At 36.1% G+C, this 11,692-nt stretch overlaps 1 protein-coding gene across 4 annotated transcripts; it reads right to left on the bottom strand.

Moving 5' to 3' along the window:
- Positions 1–1,853: 1,853 nt before the first annotated feature.
- Positions 1,854–11,661, bottom strand: PPIL3 (peptidylprolyl isomerase like 3). 4 transcript variants are annotated; one of them, XM_063104171.1, is made up of 7 exons: positions 11,638–11,661; positions 10,773–10,848; positions 9,578–9,652; positions 8,314–8,407; positions 7,684–7,751; positions 4,947–5,065; positions 1,854–2,214 (listed from the first exon to the last, which is right to left on the bottom strand). In XM_063104171.1, exons 2-7 carry the CDS (start codon positions 10,773–10,775, stop codon positions 2,088–2,090), a joined length of 486 nt encoding a protein of 161 aa, XP_062960241.1. In that variant the 5' UTR covers positions 10,776–10,848; positions 11,638–11,661; the 3' UTR covers positions 1,854–2,087. The 4 variants fall into 4 exon arrangements, with proteins under 4 accessions (XP_062960241.1, XP_062960234.1, XP_062960229.1 ...); XM_063104164.1 differs by lacking the exon at positions 11,638–11,661 and adding an exon at positions 11,371–11,622; XM_063104159.1 differs by lacking the exon at positions 11,638–11,661 and adding an exon at positions 11,161–11,622.
- Between the last annotated feature and the right edge of the window lie 31 nt (positions 11,662–11,692).

The raw sequence follows: 11,692 nt of genomic DNA on the forward strand, positions 1-11,692 counted from the left end.
AATCAAGCTTTTTCTGTGACTTCCTTTTTCTGTCAATAAATACTGCCTGCCTATGTTGCTAGGTGGAGCTTTCTGCACCTCTGCTGGTTCTGAATGGTGCCAGATTCATGAATAGTTCTTTGCTCAAGTAAACCCTCCTAAATTTAATTTCTCTTAACTTTTGCTTTTAGAGGCAGTAGAAACAATATGTAAATAAATGATCATGGCTAAGTTCCCAGACATTTACAAAAATACGTAGCCAGCCTGAGGACTGTATAGTTTGCCAACCTCTGGTTTATATGGGTAACCATACTACTTCCTTCTTAAAGGGGAGAAAAGCAGGCTGATCAGCAATATTCTAGTCGTCTTAGTAGTTATACTTTCTGTCAGTTAATACACGGAACCAATCACTAATGTGATCAGTGTGGACCAATAAACTGTGAGCTGACAGAAATCAACGTTCTGGACCTTGATCCTCGTGGTGGCTACATTAGGCCCAAGGTGGGCAGCCTGTATACTTTCCTATATATGGTATCTTGATGGCCGTAACTGAGCAGACATCTTAAGAATAAGCTCTAAGAACCAAAGCGTCACTACGTTGGCACCACTTAAAAAAAATAAAGGAAGTTTAGAATAAAAATTGGGAGAATGTTAGGAGAATGCTTTTTTTTTTTTTAAAAAAAAGATGACCGGTAAGGGGATCTCAACCCTTGGCTTGGTGTTGTCAGCACCACGCTCAGCCAGTGAGCAAACCGGCCATCCCTATATAGGGTCCGAACCTGTGGCCTTGGTGTTATCAGCACCGCACTCTACCGAGTGAGCCACGAGCCGGCCTGAATGCTTCTAAGTACAAAGTCATCCTAACAGTCAGTAAAGACCGCTTAAGAGTGAACCACAAAATATTCAATGATATGTTTGGGGAAGAAAGGAATGAAGTATAAGAAGTAGCAAAACAAACTCTGGCCAGAGAAAGTCTTTAATACGAATTCTCGAAATCTAAATGATTAAAATTAAAAAGATGAAACAAAATGTGAGGTCATTAGTATAACTGGCACCTCAATTTAGTGGAAGGTATAAATGGTAACAAGAGGAGAGCTACAAGCTAACTCCCAAACTGTAGTTAAGAAAGAATCAAAACATTAATTAGATCATCCACTGGAAGAAATGAGACAAACCGAGAAATAAATGTTTGGTATCAGTTTTATGAATACCCCAAATCTAATCAAGGTGATCTAGGCATTGAGTGAAACATGGTTCTTGATAAAATCAATGGTACAGCCTGATAAATGGCCTGATTAGGTGAGAAAGCCCTGTCTACAGTGGACATGAATATGTTAGGAGGGTATCTTCCATTTATTTACTACGTGCCAGGAGCTTTATAAACATTGTTTCATTTAATCCTCACAACAGTCTTACAAAGGAATATTATTTATGGATGAAAAAACTAAAGGTTGGAGATGTTAACTTGCATAAAGTCACACAGTAGGGGGCACAGGTGTGATTCAAACACTGACCAGGATTCCACAACTGGTGCTCATAACCAGTTCATTGCATTTTCCAAATGGATCTTCTGTAGAGCTCTATTCTTCAATATTTTAAAATACATGCTTTAAAAAAGTGTTCCATGAGCAAATCAACTGGGAAATGTTGAGTGTTTACCAGGACTTCTTAGAGCCTCTACTATAAATCTAAAGACCACTGAAAATAGCAAATGGATTGGCTGGCCTTTCTTGACCATCTCTTTATTCTGTCCCTCCTCTTTCTAAGTGCATAAAGTTAATAATTAATGGAAAATAATAATTCCAGGACATGAACTGGATAGGAGTATGTAATTAGGGTGCTCAAAAATGCTGACATGTAATTGAGGCTCAGCATTTAAAAATGAATGTTTATTTATAACAAAAATTAAAAAGCAGGTTTTTTATATTAAAGAAATACATTGGATGATAATAGTTGTAATAAAAATACATGCTGTAAGAATGGGGGCTGTTGGGCTTCCCTTGGTACCACCATTTCACAGACGATCTCAGCTTTATGTAAGCAGGGTAAACCACAATAGGTGTGTTCCAGTGAACAGTTTGCCAAATATTTGTTCAGATCTATTATAGCTACTGAGCAAATGGATTGGCATGAATAGTTATGTCCTTAATGTGCACATCATTAAGAGGTCGATATGTCTTCTCATTTACTGGTAACTTCTCCAATTCATCTAAGGTCTCCAGACCATCTATTACTCTGAAAAAGAAACAATATAACGTATAAAAATTTCCTCAGATTGAAACATAATATCCAAAAGTCTATAGCAATTGTAGTCTCCTTAAGAGAAAAGGATCATGTCATAGTTCTTTGAATTCTCTAGTTGAGTGTACAACAAAATATTGATTTGATTTTCTGCCATAAATATGGATCAAAATTCAAAAAAATTCATTTTCATGCCCCTAGTCAACAATACAAAGGGCAGAAATATTCCCACCAAAGTATCTGCAATTATATTCTGCTCCATTCGTATACAGTCACACAGAATAGCTACAAGTGGGGCTAATAGGACCAGGTAAAGTGAAAACAAACTTTTTTTTATACTCTCAAAACACTTCTGACACCAAATGCGTGGGTTTTCCCAAGTCTCCAATTCTCTGGGTGTCCAACAATTTTGTTCTGATAGGAAATACCTGGAGAAAGGACGTAAGAATGACGCTATTATTATAAGTATTGTCCTACATGGAGTCCTGAAGTAGGTGGCCACTTTGTACTTTATTTAAATATGGTGTTTCTACTTTTTGCTTTTGGACAACAATAAGTAATAATAATAAAAATAGGAGAAGAGAAGACTGACAGTTAACCTCCAGCAAGCCTTGTTCATGTTACCACCAAGAAAAAAATATATCGAGAGCTAGTCTTCAAATACTTGTTCTGGAAATCTGAGTCTAAAACATTTGCTAAGAAAAAGTGGCTTTACAGATTATACCTCTCAGCGTAACTCAAATCAATTCCCAAGATTTATACCACGTACTTAAAAAAACAACAAAGAAAGATTTATATTTTGTTTTGCATTTTCACGAAAATAGTACTTTAACCAAAACATTTTATTTACTCCTAAATGCAGGAAAAGTAATGTCTTTAAATTGTGTGTCTTACAGGCTTTTCTACTGTCTGGGCAAAAAAATAAAGGATATAAAAAACATAAATCTCGGGCAAAAAAAAGGGGAAGGGGAGGTAGAACTGAGACAGGTTAAGTCTAGTGAAGTATCTCAGACATGGGCTGGGGGCCATCTTCCTGGAAAAATGTGTGTGCATGTACTTATGACACAATTGCAAGGAGCTAACAAACCTAAGGTTAATCCTGTTCTAAACTCTACAGTTTTGTCACAAATCAAGTAAAGTAAGTCCTGGTAATTACTGATAAATGATTCTGAATGATGGGTTAGAGAAAATAAAAGGAAGGGAAAATGGATTATCTACACATACACACATATTACCAGATACTGTAATATTTCATTAATTTCATTGATTATTAATAATGCATAAATTAGAGAAATACGGAATAAAAAAGTTGTAGAGTCCTCTATTAATTAACCTAACTTGATGCTATGGGTTAAATGTGTCCCCCAAAAGTTCATGTATTAGAAACTTAACCCCCATGGTAATAGCATTAAGAGGGTGGGAATTCCAATTATGGTATTTGAAAGGTCAGGCCTTTAAGAGGTGATTAGATTGTGAGGAATGTGCCCTTGTGAATGAATTGGTCCATTTATGGAGTAATGGGTGTGGTTTTGATGGCTTTATAAGAAGAGCAAGTGAAAAAATTAGCTCTCTTGCTCAGCCCATTTCTCTTGCCATGTGATACCCTAAGTTGCTGTAGAGACTCTCCCCACCAAGAAGCAGACTCTCACCAGATGTGTTCCTTGGACCTTGAAGTTCCCAGCCTTTGAATTTGTAAGAAATAAATTTTGTTTCTTTATAAATTACCCAGTTTCAGGTATCCTATTATAAGCAACAGAAAAGACTTATACACTTGACATCCAAACTGGTAAATAAAACAAACTCTAGAACTGTGCCCTTGTTTACTGAACATGGTAAATATTTGTTGAATGAACACATTTACTTCTCACTGATTTACAAAAGCAACTCTCAGGTACAGTGCTTGCAATGGATATTCTGGCAGAGACTGCTAACTACCTTCCTAGTATCCATTCTCCCTTTCTTCTTACTCGGAGTAATTTGACTTTATTGAGGGTGGCAATGTGTCTAGCTAAAACCCAACATTTCCTACTCTCCCTTGTAGGTAATGGGTAGCCATATTCCTAAGTGCCTGGTCTTCTGGAAAAGTTTTTTAAATAGGAACTGACTCAGCTGGCAAGTACCTCTTGTCCTCCTTCCTCCCTCCTGCCTGGAATACAGATGTTTGACTAGAGCTGTGCTGCCCCTATGTTATGACCATAATGTAAACTTGAGGATGGGAGCTAAAGATGGCTAAAAAGAGAGAGGTACCTGGAATATTGGTATAATATTGACATAATGGAACCACCATGCCAGGCCATCTTATTTAAGCCACTATTTTTAAGCAAAATGTTTTTGTTTGTTTTTTTTAAAAAAGCAAAATGCTTGGTTTTTTTTGGTGGCTGGCCAATACAATCCAACCCTGGCTTTTGGTGTTACCAGCACCATGGTCTAACCAACTGAGCTAACCTGCCAGCCCTAAAATGCTATTCTTAATGAATCTATTACTATTAATTTTTGTAACAATCCTGACAAAGAAAACTACTGGCCCCTATTTTACAAAATAAGAAAAATGAGGCTCAGAAAGGTTATAACTTTTCCAAGGTCACAGGGCTGGTAAGTGGTGGACTTAAACTCCAGGTACATTTAGCTCTCATACTGCTCTTTCTAATATTACTTATGCTACTATCATAGCCATGCATATGCACTCCTTACCCTGAAATGACAGAGAAAACAACCAGAATACTTACTTTCCAAATACTGTGTATTTCATGTCCAAATGCGGCTGCTTGCCATAGGTGATGAAGAACTGAGATCCATTTGTGTTTGGGCCATTATTAGCCATAGACACAACACCTCTAACAGTGTGCTGAAAAAGACATACCAAAGTATTAACTGTTTTTATAGAGATATTCCAAATACAGGATGGAAACAAGACATGTACATCTCTTTCTTTCCCAGTATTTAAGGGACCAAGAAAACATTTAACCAGCTTCTCTCTATTAGGGCTAATCCAAATGTTCAGTTTCTATATTATCTGTATCCCTGAAAACAAACCATATTCCCCAATTAATGTCATTTTCACTTTGAAGAAGTACAGCCATAATCACTTAGCAATACCAATGCATAATAGAAATAATCCTTACATTTATATTAAGGAATAATGTGCTGGTATGAAACGATCAGGCAGACACCAAAACCAAAATCCTCATAATCTCTTCTCACATACACTGGACTCTCGCTAGTTTATCTGTAAAACAAGGGCGGTTGGACTAGTTCAGGGGTCTTTTCATAATATGTTCATAAGGGTCATGTAGATAATAAGTTGACAGTTGGGCAGAATGTAAACAGAGAGAGATGAAGTCTGACAAAATGAATAGTGTATCTCTCACCTAATGGCATTAGCATTTTTTTTAACCAATGGCCAAAAAGAACACATCTGTGGATTTTCCACCTATGGGCAGTCAGTTCGTAAATTCAGGACTAGATGACCTGAGGAAGGTCTCATCTAGCTCTTAATATCATGATGTTTGTTTACAAGGGATTACGTATAAGAATTAAAAGGACCTGACTAATAAAATTGAACATGATTGAGAACTGTGTTATAGGGAGGTATCCAAATATAAAATACACTACAAGTAATGCCACTGATTACTCTAGCTTTAGTTATTCATCAGGTGACATCAATTAGACAAGCCATAGAGATGCAACTACATCAAAATATTAATGCTTTATTGTCTCCCTAAAAGGTAACTACCAATCAAATGTAATATTTGATACATGCACAAGAATATATGTACCATTTGTAATACAATAAGCACACATTAATGTATTTTCCAGCTTTCAGTGTTAAAATTTACCAAACTGTTGCATATGCCTATGTATTCCTCTCCATCCATTACCTTGGCCTCTCCAACAGGTAACCACTATTCTAATACATTTATACATGCCTAAACAACGTATTGTTTCCTTTTGCTTATTTCTGAACTCTATAAAATGGTATTAAACAATTTTAGTCTTCTGAAAAATATTTTACACTTTTTTTTGTGGCTGGCTGGTATGGCTTTTTACACAGATTCAGGTATCTATGTAGCTGTAGTTCACTGATTTTTTTCTTATGGCTGTGTAATGTTTCACTACTGAATATATTAAAAGTTATTCATTCTATAAGCAATGGATATATGGGTTGTTTCTAGAATTTTGCTATTACAAATAGTACATCAGGAACACTCCTGTACATGTGTCTCTTGGTGCACACATACACATGAGTTTCTCATAAGTAAACATTTGGGGAAGGAATTGCTGGATCAGAGTATGTGAACATTCAATAAACATCCTCAACCTTAATGTATGAGATAATGGTTCTTAACTGTGGCTGCAGAGGAATTACCAGGCAATCTTAAAATACAGTCAAGGTCATAACCAGCCGTACTGACTGTTTATCTCTATTTTTAGGAGAGTAAGGCCCTGATCTTTTACATTTTTAAAACTTCCACATGTGATTCTGTCACAGCCAATCACTGGTTTTCAACTGACACATGAAAGCAGCCATTAATTAATGCCTAAAAAGTTTAGTTTCTAATTCATGTAAAGGTTGACTTTTCAAAAAGTTTATCATCTCCCAACTCTAACTCCTGTAACTCTAACTCCTGAATTTCCTTACCATAGAAAAGCAAAAAGATAAATTATTCCATCATCCAGAGATAAACACTGAAATAATTTTCAGCATTTTTGTGGGTATATTTCAATGTAACTGGAATACAATACACTAAATTGCATATTCTGATTTGGGAGAATTTATCACTTTCTTTCTAATGATAACGTTATCATTTTATGCAGATACAAAGTTTGAAAGACAATACAATAACTTAATTGAAATTATCTCTGAGAAGTGGAACTGATTTTTTAAAGTAGGCATGTACTACATTTTTAATGTTAGAAAAAAAGATTCCATAAAATTTGAAAAATACAGAAAAATATAACAAAGGAAATTTAAAAATCCCTAATTTTACCATGGTGAAGATTTATTTATACGTATTTCTTTCTAATCTAGCTGAGATCTACCACAGGTATTAAGTTAATATAGAAATGTTCAAATATCTAATAGAAGATGATAAAAATTAGGGATTAATAATGTGCAATATTGCAACCAGGAAGTTTGATAGTCTTTCCTCCCCACTCTCAAAAAAAGCCAACGATTCACATCATTTAACATAAATTTTATGATGAGACATTAAGCCTCTTTGGTACATTACTAAACATTTCAGGTTGAACTCAAAGATAAGCTCATTTAGTGTCAAGATCCATGTGATGATGAGATTCAGGTATACATGTCAGGCTAGAACTACCATTTACCAAGTGTGCAAAAACTACAAAAAAGTATATTCATTTATTAATGATGTTAATCTGTGTTACAACACACATATCAAAGTTTCAAAGTGTAACCAAACCATCAGAAAATAAATTTTTGAAGCACTGGAGATATACCTTGAGATATTCACTGTATTCATCCTCAAACTTCTTGCCCCAGATACTGTTACCACCTCTTCCAGTACCTATATCACAGGACAAACAAAAGAAAAAAAAAAATTTTTTTTTTATTAGATGACTGGTAAGGGGATCTTAACCCTTGACTTGGTGTTCTCAGCACCATGCTTTCCAAGTGAGCTAACTGGCCATCCCTATATAGGGATCTGAACCCGCAGCCTTGGTGTTATCAGCACCACACTCTCCCAAGTGAGCCACGGGCCATCTCTAAAAGAAATATTTAGTTAAAGTTGAAAAATGGTTCGTCTCCTAAAACTTAATGGCTACTTTATAGTTTAACTCATTAAATACAAATAATATTTGATATGGCTCTCATATTTCCCTAAATTTAAATTTACAGACTACAAAACTAAAATATTTCTATAAAGAACAAAAAAGAATAACCTGTCTTATCAATATTGTTCATATTTTAGGGATAGGAGTTAATCGCTTCTGCTTAAAAATTTTTTGCTATTTTAAGGTTACCCAGTTGTAAAAACTCCACATGCTTTTATTTTCCTATTCTTCGTTTACACTCTTCTTCATAGTATACATCCAATTCCCTAGATCTTAGTTAATGGAATAACTTACCTGTTGGATCTCCTGTTTGAACCATGAAACCCTTGATATTTCTATGAAATATACAGCCATTGTAGTAATTACTGGCACAAAGAGCCAAGAAATTCTGAAGAAAGTAAAAATAATGATTGAGAAATGATTCAGCAGAAATACATTTAAGATAAAGAACCAATCATACTTACTGAAAACACTATAGCAGCATAATTAAACTATGACTTTAAGGCATTACTTTGCATAATGTTACTTCCCTGCCGAAAACACTTCACCAGCTTCCTTCCACCTTTGGAATAAAATACAAAATCTTCCACAGGGCCTTACAAGCCCTGCAGGACCTGGCCTACCTCTACATCTCATATGATAAGATCCCCTTCCCTGCTGCTCAGTACTTTAACACCACTAGCATTCTGACAATTCATTCAAAAGGGGCAAGCTTTCCCATCTTGAGGCCTTTGTATAGGCTATTTCTGTACCTGGAATGTTTTTTCCATACCTCTTTCTGCAAAGATGCCTTCATATCTCTGGGCTCAATTTAAGTATGACTTTCTTTTTTTTTTTTTTTTTTTTTTTTTTGTGACCGGCACTCAGCCAGTGAGTGCACTGGTCATTCCTATATAGGATCCGAACCCGCGGCGGGAGCGTCGCTGCGCTCCCAGCGCAGCACTCTACCGAGTGCACCACAGGCTCGGCCCTAAGTATGACTTTCTTGGTTAGGCCTTCCCTTACCTTATTCTTCTAAGTAGTCCCTTTCTCATTATTCTCTATCTCAACACTTTCTTTCAAGGAATTATCATCTTTTAGAATTAGTATTTAATTTTCCCAGCTAGAATATCAGCTCCATGAGGGCAAGGAATGTCACTCACTAATCACTGTATCCCCAGACCCTGACAAGACAGCCTTCCACAAATTATTGTTGAATGGATGAATATACCAAACTGATTCCTCTTCCTTCCAGTCTTGTCATTTAAACAGATGAAATAATACACATAACAGTTCTCATTTCCTAATGATTATGTTTCCTAAGGAAAATGAACCAAAAGAAAAAGATAACTGGCCACTCTATGCTTACAGGAAAATTATCTACCTTCTTTTTTGATCCATCTTTGACATCAGGAAAGATTAAGTGGAAATTAGGCCAGAAGTTATGATGACTAGTTTTTCCTGACAATGGTTTTACAGAAAGTTTTGTTGTTGCTGTCGTTTAGGTTAGATGATTCAATTTCAAAATGGTTATTCTGTTGCATTAACTGAATTTTAATATGTAAATAATGGTACTCACCTCACATGTTTTGGGTGTCCTCTCACAGAAGACTTCTATTTTAATATCACCTACATCTGTATGCAATGTCACAGACTAAAAAAGGATAAAGAATGTGAGAACAAATGAGATTTCTTCAGGTGACTTTACGCACTGTATTATTTCCCTGACTGGATATTCAAGATGAAAATCTGAATTAAAACAGACAGAAAGAAATAGGCTTCAGAGATGACCCATGCACACAGCAGCTCTGAGAGACAAGTTGTACTTCTTCCCCAAAATTTATTTCAACAGCAGAAAAAAACTCCGCAAGGTAAATACAAACGTTAGAGTAAAGTGGTATCTATGCTAAAAATTTGGAAGCAAATATTGTAATTATTTTAAGTTTGAATTTTATTCATCAATAAAAATAAAGACAACTGTTATGTTAGTATTCTTGATTTATATGGCAATTTACCAACATTACTAATATTTATTTTAAAAATGATAAGGAAATGATTTTTCAAAACATAGTTTCCACCATTTCCCTTAAATAATTGAATTCTGAGAAACAGGGTTAAAAAACAATTCCTTGACTGACTAAAGACAATAAACATAAAAAGTGTCAGTGGTTCTATACACTAAATGTGCAGAGGTACCATAGTGATCTTTCTTGCTTGCTTGTTGTTGTACTAGACTTTTTTTTTTTTTTTTTTTTGGTAAGTTGTATACTCCTTTGATACTGTGTTACACAGAAGGAGAAAATTATTTGGAGGCTTCCTTTTTCATTTCTCTTCTTACAACAGTATCTAGCAGTCAGAGAGTATGGCCAGTTTGAAAACGAGGATGGCGTAGGGGGGAGAACAGGGCACTGCCCTCATTGCTTTTGTTCTATTTCAAGTTCTAGTTGCCCACCTTAGATCCAGAGCAAAAGTATCCAATTAAAACCATCACACCTGGCCTATTCTCTTTTGCTCCATCAATTCCCCCTTTCCATCTATCTTGTAATCCATTTTTTCCTCACAACAGTAAATTCTGTGCGTTTTAACTGAAAACATTAAAGAATTTTAAAGCAATTTTGCTTATTTTTTTTTAAAGAATCATTCTACATTGTTTCTGTAGCCTATAATATCTCCGTCTTGCCACTGAAATTTCCATGCAGTTTAAATTTCCCTTGGCTGAATTTCTAAAAATTACTTACAATGAAGAACATTCATAAGAATTCTACAAAACTCACCATTTCTCTTCTTGACGGTTTCAGGAAGTACTATTTAATTTCTCAAAGTCTTACCAAGAGAAGCTCGAAAATAAATCTTTCCAAAAAAAAAAAAAAAAGAATTAAGCTCATTGTCCTATCCTTTTAATTCACACACGCTCATGTTCACAGAATATTTAAAAGAAAAAGCTTCGAATAGCATCCCCCACGTAATAAAATTCCGGTTATAGAAGAGATGATAAGACCCTACCCGACTCAAGCCCTCCAATCTCCTACCTCCCCTGGTCACTCTTTTCCAAGGGCCTGCTGGCAAGTCCTCCAACAAGCCAGGTACGCTCCCACATTAGGGTCTAGGCACGGGTGTTCGCTTTGCCTGGAATGCTTCCAATCGAATGGCTAAGTTCCTCACCTCCAAGTACTGCTTTAATCCTAGAACTTGCCCTGTTTCCTTTTCCTATAGCACTTTTCACTAATACACTATATTCTTTCCTTATTTACTCTGACGTTCCCAAAACACCCACGTCGCCCATGTTCACTCGAAGTTTCACAAGAACTAAAACAGCACCAACACAGAGCTCAGCAAGCATTTGAATAAGTGAATGGAGAATGAGGACGTTACTCCATATTGCTTGCCCACTTCGGTTGGCAGAGATGTCGTTCAAACAGGAAAGATGCACTCGCCGGTGCCTGCTTAGTTCTGCTGTTTCGAAATTACTTTCTTTGGACCACAGGTAGCTGAGCGCAGAACCCATCAGAGAGAGAACGTCTCTTACACCTCATCTCCTTCTCCCTCCCCTCTTCTTCCCAAGTCGGACCAAAACGACTAGAACTAGTGGATACAAAGTAATTCGTCCACACTGGGACAAGAAGCATAACCCGGAACTACCTGGGCAACCTCAAGCACTGCTGCGGGATGGGCTGTAAAATAGAAAGGACCACTT

Source organism: Cynocephalus volans, chromosome 1, assembly GCF_027409185.1.
Source record: "Cynocephalus volans isolate mCynVol1 chromosome 1, mCynVol1.pri, whole genome shotgun sequence".
NCBI lineage: Eukaryota > Metazoa > Chordata > Mammalia > Dermoptera > Cynocephalidae > Cynocephalus > Cynocephalus volans.

What these genes read in the sequence shown, in the direction of transcription:
- PPIL3 (XM_063104171.1), bottom strand. An exon ending in TCAAACAGGAGATCCAACAG is followed by an intron (nt 7,752 to 8,313) that starts GTAAGTTATTCC and finishes CCTGTGATATAG; the next exon opens with GTACTGGAAGAGGTGGTAAC. An exon ending in AATACAGTGAATATCTCAAG is followed by an intron (nt 5,066 to 7,683) that starts GTATATCTCCAG and finishes TGTCTTTTTCAG; the next exon opens with CACACTGTTAGAGGTGTTGT.